The sequence below is a fragment of the Anolis sagrei genome, chromosome 1, assembly GCF_037176765.1.
Source record: "Anolis sagrei isolate rAnoSag1 chromosome 1, rAnoSag1.mat, whole genome shotgun sequence".
NCBI classification, from domain to species: domain Eukaryota; kingdom Metazoa; phylum Chordata; class Lepidosauria; order Squamata; family Dactyloidae; genus Anolis; species Anolis sagrei.
In genome coordinates, this window is record NC_090021.1 from 324139614 (window position 1) to 324165107 (window position 25494).

Genomic DNA, 25494 nt, shown 5'->3' on the forward strand with positions numbered 1-25494 from the left:
TAAAGGAAAAAGGGGAAATAAAGGAGTTTCTTCTATTCTTTCCCCACTTTTTCCCTCCTTCCTTCCTTCCTCTTCCCTTAAACAAGAAGGAAGGGGAAATAAAGGAGTTTCTTCTATTTCCCCCCATTTTTTCCTCCCTGCTTCCTTCCTCTTCCCTTAAACAAGAAGGAAGGGGAAATAAAGGAGTTTATTCTATTCTTTCCCCACTTTTTTCCTCTTTGCTTCCTTCCTCTTCCCTTAAAGAAGAAAGGGGAAATAAGGCAGTTTATTCTATTCTTTCCCCATTTTTTCCTCCTCTTCCCTGAAAGAAGAAGAAAGGGGAAATAGAAAGGAAATTCTTCTATTCTTTCCTCACTTTTTTCCTCCCTGCTTCCTTCCTCTTCCCTTAAAGAAGAAGGAGGAGGAAGTCAAAAGGAGATCCTGCTATTCTTTCCCCACTTTTTCCTCCCTGCTTCCTTCCTCTTCCCTTAAAGAAGAGGAAGAGGGAAATAGGAGTTTCTTCTATTCTTTCCCCACTTTGTTCCCCTCTTATTTTGTATTTTTGCCGGACTTTGGCTCCTGGACCCTCTCCCTTTTCTCATGCCAGCCATGATCGAGAAAGGCCCCGAGGTTTCGGGCAAAAGAAGGGGTCGGAATAACCAGGCGGGCAGCAATGCCAATGCCTCCTCGGCTGCTTCTTCTGCTGCTTCCTCCACCGCTTCCTCCACCCCCAACCCCACCGCCACCACCTCCAGCAGCAACAACAACAATAGTGGGAATAATAAAAGTTTGGTCCCGATTGGAGGAGCGGCGGCGACGGCAGTGGCTCCCAATGGGAACAGCAGCAGCAACAACTCCTGGGAAGAAGGCAGCTCGGGCTCCTCCAGCGACGAGGAACAAGGTGAGTCCCTGCTCTTGGCAAAGGCCCACTCCCCTAAAGGTGGGGGGGGGGGGGGAGAAAAGGAACCAGGCCCATCTCCCTTTCTCAGCACACCCCAACTCTTGGATGCATGGATGGAATCAAAGAATGTGTCCAGAGTATAGTGAGAAGGATCCTCAGGGGTGCATACAACCAACAGACAATGAGCTTGAGCTTTCTAGAGTAGTTTCTGTTGTTTTGTGTCTCCTAGGTGTTTCATCATGTAGGCATGTCCTAGGTTAGTGTTGGTTTTAGAATTATAGACCCCAAGAGTTCAACCCCCTGTTATGTAGGAACCCACAATCTATATTATTTGTTATTATGATGATCATAGAATTGGAAGAGACCACCAAGGGCCCTCTAGTCCAGCCCCATCCATCCAGGCAGGAACAAACTGTTGTTATTATTATTATTATTCCCATCATCATAGAGTTGGAAGAGGCACCAAGGGCCATCTAGTCTCACCCCATTCTGCCAGGAAGGAACACACAATCTATTATTATCATCAGAATTGGAAAAGACCACCAAGGGCCACCTAGTCCAGCCCCATCCATCCAGGCAGGAACAAACTGTTGTTGTTATTATTATTCCCATCATCATAGAGTTGGAAGAGGCACCAAGGGCCATCTAGTCTCACCCCATTCTGCCAGGAAGGAATACACAATCTATTATTATTATCATCAGAATTGGAAGAGACCACCAAGGGCCATGTAGTATAACCCCCATCTAGCCATGCAGGAACAAACTATTATTATTATTATCCCCATCATTATCATCATCATCATCATCATCATCATCGAGTTGGAAGAGACACCAAGGGCGATATAGTCTCACCCCATTCTGCCAGGAAGGAATACACAATTTATTATTATTATTATTATCAGAATTGGAAGAGACCACCAAGGACCATCTAGTCTAACCCCACCTAGCCATGCAGGAACAAACTATTATTATTATTCCCATCATTATCATCATCATCATCGAGTTGGAAGAGACACCAAGGGTCATCTAGTCTCACCCCATTCTGCCAGGAAGGAATACACAATCTATTATTATCATCAGAATTGGAAGAGACCACCAAGGATCATCTAGTATAACCTCATCTAGCCATGCAGGAACAAACTATTATTATTATTATTTCCATCATCATCATCATAGAGTTGGAAGAGACACCAAGGGTCATCTAGACACACCCCACTCTGCCAGGAAGAAATACACAATCTATTATCATCATCATCAGAATGGAACAGACTTCCAAGGGCCATCTAGTCCAACCCATCTAGTCATGCAGGAACAAACTATTATTATTATTCCCATCATTATCATTATCATCATCATCATCATAATCATCATCATCATCATAGAGTTGGAAGAGACACCAAGGGTCATCTAGTCTCACTCCATTCTGCCAGGAAAGAATACATTATTATTATTATTATTATTATTATTATTATTATCAGAATTGGAAGAGACCACCAGGAGCCATCTAGTCTAACCCCATCCAGGCAGGAACAAATTATTATTCCCATCATTATCATCATCATTGAGTTGGAAGAGACACCAAGGGCCATTTAGTCCAACCCCATTTAGCCAGGCAGGAACAAAGTAGTTATTACTATTATTCCCATCATCATCAATTATGTAGTAACCCACAATCTATATTATTTATTATTATCATGATCATTAAGTTGGAAGAGACCCCCAAGGGCCATCAAGTCCAACTCCACCCAGAAAGGCAGGAACAAATTATTATTATTATTACTCCCATCACCATCATCATCATAAGAGTTGGAAGAGACACCAAGGGCTGTCTTGTCTAGTCCCATCCTGTCAGGAAGGAAACATTATTATTATTATTATTATTATTATTCCCACCACCACCTTTATCCTAGAGAGACCCAAAGGTCATCTAATCCAACTCCATCCAACCAGGCAGGAAAAAACTATTTATTATTATTCACATCATCATCATCATCAAGTTGGAAGAGACAAAGGTCATCTGGTCTAACCACATTTTGCTAGACAGAAATACACAATCTATTATTATTATTATTATTATTATTATTATATTAGGATCAGAGTTGGAAGAGACCCTCAAGGGCCATCTAGTCCAACCTCATCCTGCCAGGCAGGAATACACATTTTTTTTATTATTCTCATCTTCATCCTCCTCATTATCAGAGAGTTGGAAGAAACCCCAAGAGCCATCTAGTCCAACCCCACCCTGTCAGGCAGGAACACACAATCCACTGTTGTTGTTGTTGTTGTTGTTGTTGTTGTTATTGTTGTTGTTGTTAGGATCAGAGTTGGAAGAGACCCCCAAGGGCCATCTAGTCCAACCCCATCCTGCCAGGCAGGAATACACATTTTTTTTATTATTCTCATCTTCATCCTCCTCATTATCAGAGAGTTGGAAGAAACCCCAAGAGCCATCTAGTCCAACCCCATCCTGTCAGGCAGGAACACACAATCCACTGTTGTTGTTGTTGTTGTTGTTGTTGTTGTTGTTGTTGTTGTTAGGATCAGAGTTGGAAGAGACCCCCAAGAGCCATCTAGTCCAACCCCATCCTGCAAGGCAGGAATACACAATCTTCTATTATTATTATTATTAGTATTATTATTATTCTCATCATCATTATTGAGTTGGAAGAGATACCAAGGGCTATCTATGGCTTCTCAACCCTATCCTACCAAGCAGGAATACACAACCTTCTATTATTATTATTACTATTATTATTATTGGAATCATAGAGACCCCAAATGCTCTCTTGTCCACCCCCATCTTGCAAGGCAGAAAATACTTATTCAAAACACACCCAACAGATGGCCATCGCACCTCAATTAAAAAACTTCCAGAAAAGGAGACTCCATCATCCTCCAAAGCAGATAAAGTGTCATTAGATTTAGTTTGGTTAGATGTAGTTGTTTTAATGTTATGTGTTATGGAAACCTGCCTCTTTTGGTATTATGTTAAAGAACTCAGTGGGAGTTTTCTTTCCTCCCACCCAGGTCCATTCCAAGATTAGACTTGGAAGCCCAATCTCCATAGAGTTTGATGTGGCTTCCCCCCTTTCCTTCCTTCTTTCCTTCCCTCCCAGGTCCATTTCAAGAGTTGGCTGGGAGGTCCACTCCCAATAGAGTTCAATGGGTCTTTCTCTCCTACTTATTCAGTCCTTTCAATATCTACCTTCCTCAAGTTCTTGGGATGACCTAACAAGGTTAACTTGACATTTATTATTCTTTGAAACCAGGAGGAGGAGGCATGCGAGTGGGACCCCAGTATCAAGCCGTTGTCCCTGACTTCGATCCTGGTGAGTCCTTGATTTTGTAGTTTTGTGTATACGAAATATGTGTATATACAATATTTTTAAAATAGACCTTGTTTTTTTTGTATGTTGAATGATCCAAAGGACTCAACTGTGTGTTCTTTAAAATTATTGTAACCCCCTTTGAACTGCCATGGCTCAATGCTATAGAATCTTGGGAGTTGCAATTTGATGAAGCTTCAGCACTCTTTTAACAGTGAAGGCAAAAACCTTGTAAAACTACAACTCCTTCCCTTTCTCGTTCTCTCCTTCCCATCCAGTTCCATTACAAGGTTTGACTGGGAAGCCCCCTCCCTTCCTCCCCCTCGCATTGAGTCCTTGATCAGTTTCTTCCTTTTTTGTGAGCTTTCAGTTCTCTCAGAAGACCTTCCTTCCTTCCTTTTGTTAGACTTGGAGGCCTGTTATCAAGAAACCTCTCCCTCGACCCTGACTCTGCTGTGTGTGTTATGTGTGAATATTCACCCTAGTGTCCATATAAAGAACGGCAACACATGTGTTTTGGGTGAGGGGGGAGAAATGAGAAGAGGTTTTGTGTTGGGGAGGGAAATGTGCCACAGGTCTTGAGGAAATGTTGGGGAGGGGCAGCCATGCAAGGTTTTTAAAATGTTTACTTCTTTGAAATTCATTCAGAATGCCATCCTTTCCTTTTCCTTCCTCACGTTTTTGGAAAGCCGAGATGAAAGGAGTTCGTATAAAACCCTAGGCTTTACCTATTTTTTATCTCCCTTCTTTACCTCCTGGTTTTCAGGTGTGGCTACTTTTTTCCTATTCACACTGGCAGAGGTGGAGGGAAAGAGGGAGGAGTCGCGGGTCCTCTTTTATGAAAATCGGTGCCAGTCTGCTCCTCTCGGCTCCTCCCCTTCCAACATAATGATTTTACATGCAATTGACCTAAATCCAATTACTTTCAAAAACACAGGAGTGGTTTATAGCATTGGGGTTTTTTTTGCAAAAATAAAAAGAGTTATTGGAGAGCATGAGGAATCTCCCACTTCTCCAGTTTTTAATGATTTAGAACAAAAAAAGGAAAAGAAAGGAGAGCAAATCAGTTGAAGCGAACTGAAGTCTTTCCAAGGGGGAGGGACTGCTTTGTAGGTTGGGAGAGAAGCAAAGAAAGAATAGATTTTGTTGAGCCAGAAAGAGATGGAGAGAGAGCGAGAGAGAGAGAGAGAGAGAGAGAGAGAGAGAGAGAGAGAGAGAAAAAAAGAGAGAGAGAGAGAGAGAAAGAGAGGCAGAGGCCTTTCAAGGGAAGTGTTCTTCTTGATTCTCTCCTCCTTCCTGGGAATGTGATGTTACGGATAAGGAAAGAGAAGAAATAATTAAAATTACTCCAGATTTATGTCTTTTTTTATTAAGGGTGGCAAGATGTGTTGAAATGTTTCATTTCCATGGCTGGGAAGAGAAGCCACCCTGTTCTTAGTAGCCATACGAGTTTCTGTTCCCGTTCCAATTTTCTTTAAGCTTAATTTAAAATAGTACAGGGAGAAACGGAGCAGACAAAGGAATTCAAGTGTTCCTGTAAGGCAGAGAATTTTTTTTAAGTGCCTTTATATACACGGTGAAAACAGGGCTGGTATTTTTATTTTTAGAAAGAGGCCTGTACTTCCTTAGTTTTCCAATGTAAACAATTTTAATTGTTTCTTTGTAACTGTGGGTTAACACAGTCTTATAAAACAAAATGCCCTCAACAGTTTTCATCTCTGCGTTAAAGCTGACTCTAGCCTGTTAGCGACCAGTAATTGCATCCCTTGTTTCTCAACTCTTAAAAAAAAAAGAAAAATCTCTCTCACACAAAAATCCCATCTTCTTTATAAAATGCGTGCTTTTCTTTTTATAGTACGACCCGGCGGGACTCCTGATAATTGATTTTTCTAAATTGCTGACTATTATAACGGGCAGTGTATACAGCCAGTGCACTAGTACAGTGTTTCAGTCTGAATAAGGAAGTCATGGCTTGGAACAGGACTGGGGCTCATGTGGCTCTCCAGATGTTGAAGGACTATAAGTTCCAGCAGCCCTATCTGGCATAACAAGTTGTGAGGAATGCTGGGAGCTGCAGTTCCATAATATGTGGTGAACTATTGTTATTCCCACTTTTCATTTACAGAACAGCTGTTCATGTTATCTAGTATGGAAGCTGACATTGCTCTACCTAGCATGTCACAAACTGACAACATACTTGTCCACATTATTATTGTTGGGTAGACAATAATAATGTGGCAAACTTGGAGTAGATAAGCTGTTGATGGCTTGCTGACTTTGAGCAATAGAGTCCTGTAGCTGGAGCTGACCCTCTGGGTCTCATAGTCCATGGATGGACAATTGTGTCCCTCCAGATGACCCATAGCTCCCATCAGTGCCAACAAGGATAGCCATTCGTGAGGGATTATGGCAATTGTAGTAAAACTCTGCGTATTTGTGTATCTGCATATTTGTGTATCCTTAATTTCACCTGAGGGCGCCTGGTGGCGCAGCAGGTTAAACTGCTGAGCTGCTGAAATTGCTAACCAAAGGTTGGCATTATGAATCCAAAGAGTGGGGTGAGCTCCCATTGTTAGGTCCAGCTACTGCCAGCCTAGCAGTTCGAAAACATGCAAATGTGAGTAGATCAATAGGTACCGCTTCTGCGGGAAGGTAATGGCACTCCATGCTGGCCACATGACCTTGGAGGCATCTATGGACAACACTGGCTCTTCGGCTTAGATATGGAGATGAGCACCAACCCCCAGAGTAGGACACGACTAGACTTAATGCCAGGGGAAACCTTTACCTGATTGATGCAGGAAATCAAGAGGTGGAAAGTTCAGTTTTTGCATGAAGACCTCTGGTGCTGGTTTTGTCTCACCTGGTACATGCTGACCATTGTAAATTCCCAAATTGTCCATATGGGTGGCTGAGATGGTGACACATTTGCCTTTTGATGGTCTAGTGTATATAAAGTATTTAAAATAATGTTTGCCAAATTACCTTCAGCCTCTGTGCATCTGGTGTGTATAAAACATGAATGAATTTCATGTTGAGACTGCATATCTCATTATGCATATACAAGTATTCCAAAATCTGAAAAAATCCACTTTTGAATATTGAACCTGTAACGAGCTTCTTTGTCAAACTGCTCTCACTATTCAGACATTGTGAAGTTTAACCAAAACTCATGATAATGTAGTGTTAGCTTCTGGGTGAGAGATTTTTGGCCCTCTCCTTACAAGTTCAAATTCTTTTATATGGCTTGTTTTCCAGATTGCCGACCACTTTGCTTCTTTAAGTCCATTTCAGTTTGTTGTCTTTAAGCCCATTTCAAGCCTGGTCTGAAGAACTAGAGTCATGCTACAGAATAGTTTAGAATGCAGTAGAACCTTTGGCTTAGAAAGTGTATTTTATTGAAACTGTCTGAAATCATATTGGCATTTTTGCAGCCACATTACACTAGTGACTCATGTTCAGCATGTGTCAAACTATTTTCCTGATGTTGTTTTAATCTATATTGTGTACTTACTGTACAACCCCAAACTTATAGCTGTACATTTGATCTGTGTATGTGCTCTAAATAATGCATTTTGCACTTTCTCTGCAGAAATAATTTTTAGTCTTTTGCATTTAGATGAGACTAGATTTTTTTATCAGCAATATTTTAACCTCCCATTTGTTATGTGTTAAGGTTAATATTAATATGTATGGTTTTTGCATTTATGTTATACTTTAACTATAAATATCCTACATTTAATAACTGGAGCAGCATAAAGGAAACATACTACTCCCATGTTGCGTCAGCTCCACTGGTTGCCAGCTTGCTACCAGGCACAATTCAAAGTGCTGGCTTTGGCCTATAAAGCCCTAAATGGCCCTGGTCCAATTTACCTGTCCAAACACATCTCCCTCTATGAACTATTGCAGAAACTAAGACCTTTCATGGAGGCCATGCTCTTGGTCCTGCCATTGTTGCAGGCACGATTGGCAGGGACGAGAAGAGCGGGTCTTCTCAGTGATTGCCCCTTGACTATGAAACTCCCTGTGTGGCGTGATTAGATCAGTCAGCCCACTCCCTCCTGTCCTTCAGAAAGATGGTAAAAACTTGGTAGTGGAATCAAGCCTTTGGGACAGTGCAATAGGGTAACCGTAGGTATTTTATTCTGTGGATTTGAGATGGCTTAAACAATTGATTTTAAAAGTATATAGTGTTTATCTATATACAAATTCTTTATATCAGGCATTGGCAAACTTCAGCTCTCCACATGTTTTGGACTCCAACTCCCACAATTCCTAACAGCCAGTAGGTTGTCAGGAATTGTGGGAGTTGGAGTCCAAAACATGTGGAGAGCTGAAGTTTGCCCATGCCTGCTTTATAGTGTTTTCTGCAACAGACTAGCATGTCTACCCATGCCCTTTACCCCAGAAAACTTTTTATGTTGTTACCTTGAGTCTGGAAGCTCTTTCTGTCAAGGTTTTGAATTTTCTTCTATTATTATTATTATTATTATTATTATTATTATTAACACAGAAAGATTAGCACACAGCAAACAAGATCGCTATGCTGGCTGTTGTATTGGATCACACGCCGGACACTTCCCAAATATCTAGGACTGTGTGATGTATCGGCAAATAATGCGTATAGCTCCCAGTAAGGTGGCCTTCTGCAGCTGGCAGATGGTAATTTTGTCAGCGCCGATTGTGTTTAAGTGTAGGCCAATGTCTTTATGCAATGCACCCAGTGTGCCGATCACCATTGGGACCACCTTGGGACCACCTTGACTGGCTTGTGTCTTTGCAGTTCGATCTTTAAATCCTCATATCGTGTCAGCTTTTCCAGTTGTTTCTCTTCAACCCTGCCATCACCCGGGATTGCAACATCGATGATCCATACTTTGTTTTTTAATACAATTGTGAGGTCAGGAGTATTGTGCTCCAAAACTCTGTCTGTCTGAATTCGGAAGTCCCAGAGGAGTTTGACATGTTCATTCTCTATAAGTTTTTCCGGCTTCTTCTTCTTCCTCTTCCTCTTCCTCCTCTTCCTCTTCTTCTTATTATACAATATATAAAATATAAGAGTACAACAATAAATCAACGTCATCTAAAATCCAGCTGTTATCTTGTCCACCTTCCCTTCTCTTTCGTCTTCTTTTCTTTGTTATGCATTGTCTGTGAATTGATGAGTATCATTCCATTTTTCCGTTGTTATAATTGCTTTTGATACAAAATAATTGACAAATGTAAACATTTCTTCAGCTATAAATTTTTCAAATTTTCTGACCTACCAGTATGTTTTTAACAGTAACTTTCATTCATTAAATGGAACTGACGCTTTAGTCAAGAGTGTAGTTTCAGGCTATATATATGCAAAAATAAATGTGACTCAGTCATGAATTGCTTAACCTCATCTCCCAGTCTGCAATGTAGAGAATAAATAATGCTGACCTACCTTAATAGGTTGTTGTAAGGATCACTGAGAACACATGTGGCATGCATTAGTCTTTCAAAGAGCTGCATAAAGGCTAATTGTATTATGAAATATGGGATTACTGGCTTCTTCCTGAAGTCTGAATGCTTCCTTTTGAATATAACAGAATATTTACACATTCATTTTCTCTGTCCTCTTCCAAATCTGCACCATCACATCTACATCCTTCCTTGTCTTCCAGGAGCTCAAGTCAACACTTATTTTGTGAGGTTGATGACTTGACCTGTGTTTTCCCAATCCCAATATAGTGATTTACCACACTAGTCGCACAGTGATATACGTTCCTTAATATTTGGTTTAGGAAATTGCATGAACCTGGCATAATGGTTCTGTCTTGTGCCAAATATCACATGATTATTTATAGGGCTGCATGTATAATAGGGAGGGCAAGGTGTATTTATCATGTCAGAAGCGAGTTGAGGGTAAAGTTGAAATGCATTTTAAAAAACAAAGTTAAAATATGTGGCATTCTGCTAAATGTCCTTTGACCACAAGCTTGCCACTTGGAGTGCCTCTGGTGTTGCTGTGAGAAGGGCCTCCATTCTACATGTGGCAGGGTTCAGGTTGCATTGTAGTAGGTGGTCTGTGGTTTGCAATTCTCCACACTCGCATGTCGTGGACTCCACTTTGTAGCCCCATTTCGTAAGAGTTACTGTATCTCGTGGTGTCAGAGTGCAGTGTGTTCAGAGCCTTCCAAGTCGCCCAGTCTTCTGTGTGCCCAGAAGGGAATTTATCATCTGGTCTCAGCCACTGATTAAGACGCTGGGTGTTAACCTGCCACTTTTGGACTCTTGCTTGCTGAAGTGTTACTGCAATTGTTTCTCTTAATCTTAGAAAGCTATTTCTTGATTTAAGCCATTGGTATGCTAGCTGATATTCAAACAGAGGATAGATCAGAGATGTCACTGCTTTGATCTTTTCATTATTGGCTGCTACTTCCTGACGGATGTTTGGTGGTGCAATACCATCTAAACAGTATAGTTTCTCCAGTAGGGATAGCAAAACTAGACAGGTGTCTTAATTTATTGTTCTTGTGTGCCTTCAAGACATTTCTAAATTATGGTGAACCTAAGACAAACTGGGTTGTTGTAGGTTTTTTCGGGCTATATGTCCATGTTTTAGAGGCATGTTCTAAGGTAACCTTCACAGGATTTTCTGAAGCCAAGAGAGTGTGACTCACCCAATGAGTCACACTCTCTTGGCCTGAGAAAATCCTGAAGGGTTCCTATCTTCCCATCTAGAACTGTAGAGTTGTATAGGAAAACTGGTTGATATGGTTACTTGAAAAATTATTTTTTGGAACTACAGAAGCCAGAGCAACGCCTGGAGTTTGTAATAAAAGAAAAGCAATGTTTCTACTTCTTGGGTTTTGTGTCAATGGTAACTAGCTCCATAGAGGTTTCATATTTTATTTATTCATTTATTGAATGTATGCCTCTTATTTCTCTTGGGATGGGATCAAAGGTGGCATGAAAAGCAAGAAGGATCTAAGACCAAGTTGTGTTGTATGCTACCCAAGTGCCCCTGGTTGCACACAAACATATACATAAGCAAGCTGATGTCTGATTGAACCTCATGGTTTAGTACTTGTTGCTCTGCTTCACTGAATTTCTGGCAAGGAAGTGGAGAGCTGCGTGGGTGAAGAAGGCAGGCCTTGATCCTTATGGTAGCTGTATGCTTCATGTGGTCTGACTGAATGCAAACAAATAAACAGACATGATATGAGGCATTGCTGGTATCACTGGTGGCCTCCATGGAGTGTTGTGATGAATTCCCTCTGGATATTGTTATAAAGAATTGTTCAAGATACTGATACATTCTTCCAAAATAGGTTGGTGTGCTTCATTAGCTATAGCGGTATACAAACTTTGCAGGTACATGTATGTAGTACCTAAATATATAGAGAGTTTAGAAAAATTACTTTTTCTGATAATAACCTCCAGAATTTCAAGGTGATAGGGAGTTCTGTGGTATGTAGTTAAAACAATACTTTTCCATACTCTGAAATACTCTTAATTTATAGACAGCAACTAAATTGTGAATAATTGTAACTAGATATCCACTGAAGTTTTGTTTTGTTTTGTGTGGAGGTGCTATTTCTTTTCTACACACAACCAAAAGGTTAAATGTGATACTTTTAAGAATCAGTGGCTACTGGTAGACTTTATTGTGAATACTGAGTCTATGAAAACAAAACTAAGGTGAGGCACAAAAAATATAGACCATGCCCCCAAATATATGTTCAAAATGTGAGTAAGATCAGGAGCAGAGTGCACAAAGATGGTCAGTGTATGATCAATATCTTTTTTTAAAAATGCGTGACAAAGTCATAGTCTGTGGTGCACATCTTGTTCACTGCTCAGAGTAAAATTGGAAGAAGGAAACAAAAAGCTTTGCTGTTGTGTTTTAAAGCCACTGTAATAAAGTGATTTGAGTGGGCACCCAATCAACCACAATGCTTTTGTGGTTGATTGGATAGTTTGGGGATCATCTGGGGTTTGGCGAATTGGATGGTCTGGGGTTTTGGGTGTTGAAAAGGGGTACATGCAACTCCTTGGACACTTTTATCACTCCTTGTTAATGTGAATAGATAGTATCCTCATGAGAAAAGGAATGTTGAAAAGTTCTCAATTTTGACAATGGAATAGTGTTCCCTTGGGGAGGCTTGGTGTAACAGCATATGCGTTGAGACGAGACTGTAAAATTTCTGGCTTATTGTGAATAATCCTACATAATGCTCGGTGATTTTCACCTGCCTCATTCTTCAGGTGAGAACTGTGAAAGAATCCATATATTTTAATATACTGTAATGTGGAAACCAGAATTATAGATTAATGTTAGAAATTGCACAGTTCCCAGAAGCACTAATTGCCTTGGATTTGATTCAAGGAGAAAGGAGGGATATTGAATAGTTACATTAGCTATGTAGATAGTTACCATATCAAATGGTGGGGAATCTTGAGAGAGTTCCAGTTCGGGGCCATGTGGACTAGAAGGCAACATGAGTTCCAAACCTGCTCTAGAGCAGGGCTTCTTAAACCCTTTCCACTGGCGACCCTTTTCTGTTTGAGAAAAAATATGTAGATATATAAAATGGGTATAAAAACAGTCATTTCCTGATAATAAATCTGCATTTGCAAGGCTTGCTAAAAAGGCTGATTTTCCTTTTTGTGGAGCACAGGTGAAGAATTTTCTGTAGATCCCACTGCATGTTGTTGCTAACGGATTTGTGTAAATGTGTGGCATCCAGAAACCTTTATACTGTTGCCATATTTTTCATGACGGCAACATTGAGCTAAAGGGATCAGGACCCACAGTTTAAGAAATCTCATTATGTCTGAACCAGGATGAGATTTTGAGAATTCCCTATTTTAGGCTGAGTTCAATCTCTTTCTAGTGGCCTTGTGGCTCTCAATTCCAGCTGTATGTTTTCTGTTGGGTATAACTAGCTGTTCTGCCAGCCTTCATCAAACGGTAGTGTACCTCAGTTCCCATTTAGGAGGATTTATTACCTTGTTTCTTTCTGTGGCTGTGAACAGTTGCATAAAGGTGGTTATTCCTTGTGTGCACTGCTTTCCCCAGTAAATTACCCTTCGCGTTGTAGGAGAAAAGTTGCTTTGAAGCCTTCAATTGAAGGTTGGATTCCTTCTTTCCTCTGTTACCCTCCTGTCTCCAATTTGAGTTTTACTTTTTGTTTTCTACTCACTTCTCTGTACTTTCAATACCATTGGGTACTTCGAAGCATAATAGACTCAGTCTGGAAAAAAATATACATTTGCTTGAGATATCCTACTAGTGGGGTTCTGGACTAACCCCATTCTAGTTTAGGCAGTTGTTTGGAGAAGCCCCCGGTGACGTAACGGGTTAAACCCCTGTGCTGGCTTCTGACTGAAAGGTCAGCAGTTTGAATCTGGGAAGTGGGGTGAGCTCCAGTCTGTCAGCTCCAGTTTTTCATGCAGGGACCTGAGAGAAGCCTCCCACAGGATGGTCAAACATCTGGGCATCCCCTGGGCAACATCCTCGCAGATGGCCAATTCTCTCTCAAGTCGCTCCTGACATGAAAAAAAAGTTTTGAGAATTTCAGAATATTTGTAGAAAAACCTTATATGTGCCTTGAACTCTTCAAAATAATGGCAGGCTATAAGTAGCATTAAAAAAAGAAAACTATGTTTGGATGTGCTTAAAAGTTTAATGCTGCCCTACATTTGTTTGTTAATTCTTAGCAGAATAGACTGGTGTGTCAGTGGGAACTTGGTAAGTCAGCACTTATGTAAATTCTATTGAATCAATAAGTCTACTCTAGTTAGGACTAACAATTAGATTTGGGCAATTGCTTGGAACTAGTTTTTTTTTTAAATCCTGCCTGTTCATTTCTTTCGTAAAAGCAGTGGTGTTTATTTGGAGCCTCCCAGAGGTATGGCTGTTGGAAAATTTTGCCTGGCCTGCATTTTTTACCATGAATCCACACATTCCAGACTAAAATGCAGCTTGGAATGCAGTTGCCCTTTATATTGTGCACTTCTTGATATTTTGTGACGAACTCAGCTCAGAAAAACTACAAAGAAATGCATAATTTAGGAGATGTGGCATAGGGAATGTGTAAACGGGGGTCAATGCATAAAGGACTGTATATTTTATTGTTGATGTTAAAAAGTTATAGAGAATTAAATGGCACTGACTTATGGCAAATCACATGCTAAACAAAATGGAAATACAGTTTAGAAAATGAGTACAGTTTTGGACTTCAGTTACAAGAGTCTCTCATTTTTAATTTATGTAGCTACATAGTTCAAAAAGTATTTTTCCAGGTTGTTTGATCCATCATAGTGGAAGCACATCAATCGTTGTATATTTGGGTTGAAACCTTTTTAAACCTTTGGGTTGGATAATCTTTTATAACTTCCTAATGCAATTGCAGAATTGCAGCAGTACTTGATATGATTGACATTTGCTGTATATATATATATATTTAAAAAAGAACAAAATTCTGAGAATGGAATATTCTCTAGTGTATTGGTTACACTGGCTAAAATTCAGGATGTGGCTTCCTGTGTAGTATTATATTACTGTCTCTTTAAGAAAAAGGAGCATTGTGAATGCAGAGAGTGAAAGAAAGGAAAGCTGCTAAGAGAAGAATATGGGTGCAGTTCCACTTTATCACATGATAACCCGGAGTGGGGGCTGGTATTTGCAGTGTCGTTAACGAAATCATTTCCACTTGAAGAATGCAACCAGCACTTACATATTCAATTAAACTCTGAGACAAGATAGAAGTGGAACCAAATCTTTATGTTTGTAGTTCAACTGAAAAATAAAATACACCTTGCACTTCTACACACAGCTATTTTAACATTTTGCTTGGTGCTGCTTGGATAAGGTGGACCTTGAAATCACAACCCAACCCCAGAGGCTTGCATCTGGTTAGTTCAGGGAGTTACAATCTGGTCTAAAATGTTATCAGTTCATTCAGAATTAGATGACACTTTTGGGATGATGGTAGTTGACCTGTCTTGCATGACAGAATCCCATTCATATTTTGATGGCTCTGAGAACACTGCTTCATTGTGTAAACATCCATTTAGAGTTATTATATCTGTGTTCCAGAAGTCAGTAACACATCCTGATTGCTCTGCATTGAGAAGAAATACTTGGCAACATTAGACATTATCATGAACTTCCTGATTAATAGAACTTATAGTTGAAACGTGTTTGGTAATGCTGAGGCTTAGCCTATTATGTCAATATATGTATATGGGTTTCTGGCAGTATATTCTGGGAAATACACAAACAGCTGTATGGTGTAGTGGTTTATTGCTGTGCTTCCCATGCTATCTGATGTGGGGCACTGCCAGTTTTGTTTCCTGGAACAGGTTGAACTCCTTATCTGGAATTCTCAAATCCAAAATCGTCCACATGAGTGGCTGAAACAGTAATACCTTTGCTTCCTGATGGTTCAGTGTTCACAAACTTTGTTTCATGTGCAAAAGATGTTAAAATACTGTGTAAATTACCTTCAGGTGTATTTGCAGCAAAACTGAATTTCATGTTCAGACTTGGTTCTCATCTCCAAGATATCTCATTATGTACATATATGAAAATACAGGTACTTGGCCATATCCAAAACTCTTGTGGTGCTAAGCATATTGGAGAAGGGATACTCAACTTGTGTTGTATTTCTTCTAATGGACTTCTGTGGAAACTGTAGATTGATTGGCAGCTAATGGTTTACATCAGGAGTCCTCAAACTTTTTAAACAGAGGGCCAGGTCACAGTCCCTCAAACTGTTGGAGGGCCGGATTATAATTTGAAAAAACATGAATTCCTACGCACACTGCACATATCTCATTTGTAGTGCAAAAAAACCCAAAACACTTAAAAGCAATACAATAATAAAAAATGAACAATTTTAACAAATATAAACTGAATAGTATTTCAATGGGAAGTATGGGCCTCCTTTTGGCTGATGACATAGGGTTGTTGTTGTTGTTGTTGTTGTTGTGGTGTGCTTTCAAGTCATTTCAGACTTAGGTTGACCCTGAGCGAGGGCCGGGTAAATAACCTTGGAGGGCCGCATCTGGCCCCCGGGCCTTAGTTTGAGGACCCCTGTATTATAGGAATGATGTACCAGGAAAATATACAGAGAACAATTACCAGGGTGTTGTTAAGGGAAAGTGAAGGTTGGGCAAGTATTCATGCTATTCTAAAAACTTGAATCTTGCATGTAGCTACCTCTTAAAACTGTGTTATGATTCTCTCTGAACCAATAAGGCATTTCTATATACAGTATATATCTGTGTTTCACAGGCTCCTCAGATGGTTTCCAGCAAAATCAAATGTGTATAATATTAAACAAGGTGAAACCAGGTTGAGCCAAAAAGCTCCTCAATAGAACATCAGCAGAATTTTTGTATATGCAGAAAAAGATCAGAGCTTGCAATCCCAGAGCATTTATCTTAACTTCTTTTAGTTATGGATGGAGAAAATATGGCTCAGGAAGAACATCTTTGAAACCTTCAGGGATGGTCCAACACCTTCTATTGATTTTTTAAAACTAAAAATACTTCCCATTTCCCCTTAAATGCCCTTGTAGGACATGGAGGGATGTTTCGGTAATTTTTCTCACAAGGATGTTGAATACTAGGCAGTTCTTCAATCAAGGAAGTTTACTGGAAGTTGTCTTCCTAGTGGGAGTTAATGAAGTTGTCTTCTGGTTTTAACTTCTTGTGGTGCTGGTGGTGGGGGCTCTATTGGGGCTAAAATTGTACAGGTTAAAAGGATGGCAGTGTCCCCATTATGAAGGATTGGGTCATTCTGAGTTGAAAACATTGGGACTGAGGCAAAACCCTCCAAACTCCATGAGAATGGTGGCTCATTTCTGCTCTTCATGAGGTCACCATCTCCATCCTACCTAAATGTAACTTCCTAAGATCTATCCAAAAGGGAAGAATGTTGTTGCTATGTTCATCTACTGTTTAATGATGTAAGATTGATTATTTTTTAAGAAGACAAATGAGAAGGCTTTATAAGTTGGATAACATATACATAATTGGTACAGATCTGAGTTAGCTTTGGAGTATCAAGTTGACTGAAGGAAGTTGGAGCATTCTTAGAAATATCGTTGTCCCTCCACATTTGTGTTTTTGATTTTTCCATATTTGATTATTAGTTAATCATAGATTAGCAATTTCTTTATTCATTTATTCTCAATTTCAGTGTAGGAAGATCTAGAAATACACAATTTTTCTTCGTAGCCTAGTGAGATGTGTGATGTGCTTTATTCGATGGCTAGGAAGTCACCTTAAACCCACTTTGAGTCTCTTTTGGGGAGAGAAAATGCAGTATATAAATAAACATAATAATAATAGCTTAGAAATTTTAACTCTGACTAAAGTGTGCAAAAAGTTTTGTCTGGCACACGTTGCTTGATACCATTGCATTATTTATTTATTTACAGTGTTTTTATTCCATCCTTCTCACCCTGCAGAGGTCTCAGGGCGGATTACAATGTACATATACATGGCAAACATTCGATGCCATAGACACACAACATATATAGACAGACACTCAGAGGCTATTTAACATTCCAGCTTTTTCCCTGAGGGTATTCGGGACACCAGGGGAGCCGTCGCTTCACCGTCCATTTGTATCAGTGATGAAGTACTTCCTCATTCCTTGCATGCTTGCTGGAGATTTTTATGGCATCGTAAAGGGATTGGTCTGCCCCCTCAAGGATTCGACTGTCCCCTATTAGGAAGTGCAGTACCTGCATCCACAGTCAATAGAGGAAAGAGCTCAGTATAGAGTCTTAAACTATGGAAATATTAGTCACAATCCTCTATATTTTAATAACAGCACTAAGTGTACACCATCATAGCTACATTGGACACTTTGGCCTTGAGCTCATCAGTTGCAAAACAGTAATTTACTCCCAGTCAAAGGTGTTTGAAAGGGCTTTCTTTGCATTTGCGCTCGGGGAATTATTTGCTGCTTTGGTAATTAAATGGTTCAATATGCATAGTCTTTAAATTATTCTTATTGTTTTAAGCCATTCCAGCTGATTTTAATTATAACCTGAGATCCTTGGATGTAGGATAGGGTACAAACATTTTAATTAAATTCAATTGATAGTACCTCCCTATGCCCCAGAGCTTAGTGATTTATGAGTATGATTTCCATAAGAGTTTTCTTTTATGCATTTTCTTATTTTTTACAGGGTTCACAGTTTTAACATCATTCTAGATTTAGGTAGTCTCTTCTACATAGGCCTACAGGTTTAAATCTAACTTACTTTTATAACTTTAGCTGAAAACAGGTTTTAAGCATGACTGACGCTATGTACCACCTTGGAATCTTTCCTCCAGAGAGAGAAAGAGATGGTGATAGAGATATAGGGAGACTTTTCTTTGGCCCGCAATGCAGAGTAATAAAGGATATAATATGTAGTTTGGCTTCTATAAGCCAAATTTCCACATAGTGTTACATTAGTGACAGGCTGATTTTCTACCTTGCTAGCTGAAAATAATTAGTCATGGCAAATGGCCATTGCATGGGAGCTAAACTTTAATTTTGAAGAGGTGCCAAATAGTCTAAGATGGGAACTCTGCAGGAGAGAAGATGGATCTTATTTTTACCCAGAAATGGGAAGCAAGGCTTATAAGTAACACAGCCACCTGTAATTAGTTATTCTTTTACTGGTAATGAGAGTGTTATGGAATCACATTTGAAAGTTAATGTAATGACTGTGAATGATTTGCTGGTTTTATTTTTACATCTTGACATGAATTGTTCCAGGTTTCTTGCCTTTCTTTTAACAGTCCTAAAGCAGCCTCCCAAAACAGTGAAGAGAATTGGCAATGCAACAAGAAGTATAATGAGAAAACTCTCTATTTTTGTGAGGGTTTGGTGCTCAGGATCCATGCAGAAGTCGAAAAAGTGAATTAAAAAGTTTTTTTTTCATCTGAGAGACTACATCTCTAGGAATCTTTAGATCCCCTATAGTGAAATCTATTATCAATTTCTGCTGGAGGATGTTTACCCTGGAATATCTAGAAGTTCCTAAATACACTATATTCATGAAGTCCATGAATAACCAAATCTGCAAACGTCAAATATGGAGGTTTATCTATACTTTTAAAACATTGTAATCAGGAATTAATGGCTTTTAAAACCCCATTCTAATGAGTAATAGAAGACATCTCTTTTACAAGGCAACATCCAGATTGGTAAGAGGCTGTGTCATGCAAGCCAGTCTTAAACAAGTGAAGAAAGTTTTGGAATTTCTCTTTCTCAGCCTTTGTTCCTCCTCCAGTAGTTTCTGCTTTGTACAATGCGGGAATGGTGGCACCAGTTGCCATCTTGCAAAGATTTAACTTCAAACAGAAGATGAAGAAATAAGATAGAGAACTTGGGAAGTCTTCAAAGCACAGCATGGGCTGCCTTAGAGGTGGTGGTGGTGAAGGTGGAAATATAGAGAACAAGGAATCTTTATCTCCTGTGGATTAGAAATGTAGTAATGATGAGCCTCAGTGGTAGCTGAAAAGTTTTGAGGCTAGATGTGAGAGAAAGTAGAGGTGCTTTCAAAGTCTGAGATTGGGTTTGTGGCATAGATTTCTGCACCAATGGGCGTGTTATTGTGGAATATTGGTCCTTTGTAAGCCTTTCCAGGGCTGGTTTTCAAAACATCAACTTAGGTCAGTTTTCTTCAAGCTGGTGTTCTCCAGATTAACCCTTCAATACTAGACTAAAGGTCTGTACAGTCCAGCGTTTTGTTCATACCATGGTCACCTGGGGGCCTGTGAGATGCCCACAAATTGGACATGAGTCCAAGAGTACTCTTCTGCCAAGGATTCCCCAGCAACTGGTATTTAGAGTTACACTGCTTGTGTTACATGAAGGGATGTATATCTCTTGTGACAAGTAATCATTGATAGCCCATTCTCCATGCATTTGTCTAGTTCCTTTATAATGCTGCCCAAATTGGGGACCGTCATGCCTTTTTGTGGCAGTGAACTTCACAGGTTAACTTTTCATTGGATGAAGAAATTCTTCATCTGATCAGTTCCAGATGTCTCACCATTTAGTCTCAGTAGATGACCCTTCTAGTATTTCATTGAAAACCACTTTCTCCCCCCCCCCTTTTTACACATTTTGTGTATCTATTTTATGTCTCTCCTGCACTTTATGAGACTAATACTAACATTGTTGCATTTTACTGATCTTAAAAAGGGAGGTTTTGTGATGTTTATGTTGGTTGTTATTGCTTTTGTACTTTTGTACTTTTGTCTTTGCACTTACTTTATTTTTCATATTTGCAGCTTTGAGTGTTTTGCAAGTTGCCCTGACTGGGTATAAATAAAGGTGACTGGGTATACATAAAGATTATTATTATTATTATTATTATTATTATTATTATTATTATTATTATTATTCCTCTCATTTTTTCTAAGCTAAAGCATTATGCATTCCTTTAGTTGAGTTGAGTTTAGTTTCTGCAACACTCCAATAGGCTAAAGTTCTCCTATCAAAATGAAATTGAATGTTTACAAACGGGCAAGAAGGCAAATAAAGTGTGCCTAGACCAGGGAGACCAATTCAGATACATAAAATGATGGCTGCAATCCCCCTTGATCTGCCAGAAGTTATAACTTTCTAATGGAAGTGAAGGCAGCCATGACGGTGGCAGGAATAATAATGGAATAGGAACAGAAAAGAATTGAAATTGAACATTTTCACAGAAAAATTACACACCAAAAATTTGGTAATTTCCGAAATGGAAAACATTGTTACATAGTGTAATTCTGCGTGAATTTTCATACTACAGAGTGGAATGGCATTTGATGATTCTGTGTGCATGGACCATGTTAGGCATAACTATTTTCACTGTATTTGAGGACAGTGTGAGTGGTTTAACATTTCTGTGTTGTGATAGGACAAGTGGGATCCTCAATGAGCAGTTAGATTCACTAGGTGATTAGCAAAATAGCCTGCCATCCTACCTCATGGGATTTGTTGTGAAGCGAGTAGATGTGTTGTTTTGGACAGCAACAAAGATTACTTGTGAAACAGTGATAGACAAAGTTGCATGGAGCATCTTATTCTTCCCTTCTCTTTTCTCCCATAGAAATGCTTTTTGAATACTTATTCCCATATAGAGCCTCCAGGTCTTTTATTTTTGGTTTAAGAAGAAAAAAAAAGTTTAATAATGCTAACCATGAAGAGGGACTAACTGGTTTCACATTTGGCTTTCAGCCAACCATAGCTATTGCCTGTTGATGTAGGTAGAGTTGGGGCTTAAAGTAGTCCTCCAGATGTTTTTGGGCTGCTAGGAGTTTCCGCCCCTGCCTTGAGGGCTCCTCTGTTCTATATTGTTTCTCTATGCCCATTACAGAAGAGTGTCACAATGCTCCAGTGAACCTTCATTGTATTTCAGAGTGACGTCAGTGGATAGAACAATTTTGCTTCATCTACTTTTGAAACAACTTGTTATGTCTGGACAATATAGCAGTCATAGATCAGTGGTTCTCAACCTGTGGGTTCCCAGATGTTTTGGCCTTCAACTCCTAGAAATTCTGACAGCTGGTAAACTGGCTGGGGTTTCTGGGAGTTGTAGGCCAAAATACCTGGGGACCCACAGGTTGAGAACCACTGTCATAGATGAACCCATGTCAAAGAAACATTTTTGAGATCTGGGAAGTTTTCTGTCTTGCTCAGTAGAAATAAGTGGGTCAGCAACAACTCTACTTGCAAAGGAGTCAATAGGATGGAAGTATAGTTCTTTTCCTCCTCCATCGGATGATATATTTGGAGGAAATGAGTTTGATCATTAAAGTTATGTGCTTAACCCTGGATTGAGTCATGGGGATATAGTATGACTTGATCTAAGTCCCGCCAAAGCACTAGAACTCATCTGATCATGAAAGCTAAGTCAGATGAGCCAAAGCTACTTGGATGTGAAGCCACTAAAGAAGTGGGATATTAGTAATAATACAAATAATATTTGGTGCTGTAAGCCATATTTTATAAGAAGGAACTGGCCAAAACCATTTCTGAGTTTTCATTGCTTAAGAAAATCCTATAAAATTCATGGGTTCACCATAATGTCAACAGGAGCCTTGAAGGTGTGTGGATGTATGCATGAACACACACAGAGAACAGGGAGGAAATAGATTGGAATATGGAGTCAAGTCAAGTCAACTTTATCTATGCCCCATCCCATCTCTCCTTGGGGACTCAGTATGGCTTACAACATAAATGGCAGCCATTTGATGCCATACAATATAATAATAATACTCTTTATTTATATTCCGCCCTTCTTCCCTAGGTCTCAGAGCATTACAGCATTTACATACATAGGCAAACATTCAGTGCTTTTACAATCATATACAATGAGACAGATGAGACAGACAAACAGAAACAAAGGCAGAGGCATCGCCTTTCATTTCCAGATTCTGGAGGCAGTGCTCATCTCTTGGTTTGAGGAGGTGCTTTTCTCCATTTTCAAGCCGAGGAGCCCACGTTGTCATTTCCTGATTTTGTGGCCAGCAAGTTTGCTTGGAGTGTGTGTCCCTGTTGCCTTTTCCCACCATAGCGGGACCTATTTATCTACTCACATTTGCATGTTTTGAACTACTAGGTTGGCAGGAGCTGGAGGTGACAGGCGGGAGGTCACCCTGTCTTGCAGATTCGAACTGCCAACCTTTAGGTCAGCAGTTCAGCATCACAAGGGTTTAACCCATTTCGCCACTGTGGCCCCTGAAACTACAAATACATAATAAATTAAATGTAGATAATTAAAATGACAATTATCAAAGCAAACATGAGAACAAATAAATAAAACACACATGACAACAGAGATTAAAAGGAGGTAAAAACCCAATTGGCAGAGAAGAATGAGATGTTAATGTCATCCAGTATATCATGCTCTCTCAAAGCAGATTCATTCTGCTTTAATCATATTGATATTGTGTCCTAGCTTCCTTACACAGAGGCCAAAATCACCCTACACAGAACTCAGAAGTAAAGTATTACAAACTATTGCAAAAAGTTATCCTCATGAGGACACCAGGAATGTAGATTCCAGTAGTGATATAAGTGGAGTGATGGGCAATGGTTTCTAATCAGCTTAAAAGGTTACCATTACAAGTTATTTAAAATGTTTAGTGATGTTGTGATAGGAAGTTTCCAAGTTTCTTTATGGCATTCTATTATTGGTCTTTTGAAGTTTTTTTCCTTCTAATTTTTAATATGTAACAAGTAGTGACAATGAAGTACTTTTAAAACACTAAAACATGGCAGTAGTTTCTTTTTAAAGTTGCTTCCTATGCTCAGATGCTAAATGATACTGTATCTAAAGCAAAATTAGTGGACCCTTGCCAGCAGCACATGTTTTCCTGCTCAGAATTCAAGACACAGTATTCATGGTGCAAGGAAATGTGTCAGGCAAATGAAGATATATATTGGAACTCATCCCTTCCATCACAGAGTTTTCTTAGGCTAGGAATATTCAAAGGTGATTTTGGGAGTTCATTTCTTTGAAATATAGCTTACAGCTCCTGATATTTATTGGTAGTCTTCCATCCAAGTGCTAACCATGGCTAACCCTGCTCCACATCTAAGATTAGTCAGAGTCTGGTGCCTTTCAGTTCCGAGCACAATTCAAAGTGCTGGTTTTGACCTACAAAACCCTATACGGCTCCGGCCCAGCGCACCTGTCCGAACGCATCTCCTTCTACGTCCCGCCTTGAAGTTTAAGGTCCTCTGGGGAGGCCCTGCTTTCGGCCCACCTTTATCACAAGTGAGATTGGTGGGGACGAGGAGCAGGGCATTCTTGGCAGTGGCCCCTCGCCTGTGGAATTAACTTCCTGGGGAAATCAGATCATCTACATCCTGCCTCTATTTCAGAAGGAAACTAAAAACATGGATATGGGACCAGGCCTTTGGGTAATCTGGCAGATAGACAAAGGACAATGACGACTAGAATTGATAGAATTTGACAATGTGGAATGAATTTATGGATTTTGAGCTGGCGAACGTTGAACATTAGATTGGTTTTATTGATTGTGATATATAATTTGATTGTTTTAATTGTTTTATAATTGGTTTTGATACATGTTTTATTTTATTGTTGTTGTTGGCATCGAATTGTGCCTTTTGTAAGCCGCCTTGAGTCCCCCTTGGGGTTTAGAAAAGCGGGGTAGAAATGCATGTAATAAATAAATAAATAAAATAATGTTGGATAAGTGAAGGTTAGATTAGTGGGACTCTATTGTATTGATACAAAGTGAGCAGAGTTCGAAAAGCCACCCTTCCTTAAGGATTTAAATCATGTCCTGTCAGGAATCATGCATGCCTTTTCGTTTTGTGTTGGTTTCAACCATGGCTCTCTCAACAAATTCTGAATTGTACTCTGTATACAGTAATTTGTTCTGGCACAGAGCTTTAGAGGTTACTGAAGGAAGCTGCTTTTTGATTACAGTACAACCTCAGGACTAAGAAACTGATGTAGATGCTTCTACTTATCCACAGTTTCATTTTTCACCTGGGGCCTCCTGTATAGGCTATCCCAGGCATGGGCAAACTTCGGCCTTCTGGGTATTTTGGACTTCAACTCCTCCAATTCCTAACAGCCTCAGGCTCTTTCTTTTCCCCCCTCAGCCACTAGAAAGGAAGGAGCCTGAGGCTGTTAGGAATTGGGGGAGTTGAAGTCCAAAATACCTGGAGGGCTGAAGTTTGCCTATGCCTGGGATATACCCTCTTCTAGGTACCTCTGTTGTTTGTTCCATTGTAAATAGGTTCAGTATTATCCATATCTATGTGAATTCCAGATGTACTGTATAAAGGAAGCTGCCTGTAAGAAGCTGTCTTTTATACCAGCTCAGAATATTGTTTGTTCTGACTGGTAGCAGTTTTCCAGTGTTTCTCTCATATCTTATGCAAAGTTGTTATATATATCAACTCTTCGTGACCCTTTTAACTATAAATACCAGGGCTGAATTGGGATCTTATTGTGAATGAGTTATAGTTTCCTGCCAGTGGAGGTGGGACTAACAAAGTAGGCAAGGAAAATGGTATTTGAGAGCAAGCTGCATTTTGGTTTCCTGTTCTTGAACCCTGCTAATCTCTTTGTACTTTATCCATATACCTTAATGATAATATGGGGGCTTTTTGTCTAGCGTGCATTCTGTGAAGGCCTTGAGTAAAGATTTGATTCTTCTGCTTATATGATATCCTTTGGATGACTTTTGTACATGAAACCATTTGTATGCATGCAAAGCATAAGTTTTCCAAGTGAACTATAATCACTTCCCTAGCTGTTT

At 39.6% G+C, this 25494-nt stretch overlaps 1 protein-coding gene across 2 annotated transcripts in view; it reads left to right on the forward strand.

The window, feature by feature from the left end:
* The first annotated feature begins 356 nt into the window (after window positions 1–356).
* Window positions 357–25494, forward strand: part of RCOR1 (REST corepressor 1) — a 172874-nt gene continuing 147736 nt past the window's right edge. For both annotated transcript variants that reach the window (XM_060755128.2, XM_060755136.2), the window contains exons 1-2: window positions 357–880; window positions 4150–4209. In XM_060755128.2, the coding sequence (XP_060611111.2) occupies window positions 580–880; window positions 4150–4209 (361 nt within the window). In that variant the 5' untranslated portion in view covers window positions 357–579. The remainder of the gene's footprint in view (window positions 881–4149; window positions 4210–25494) is intronic.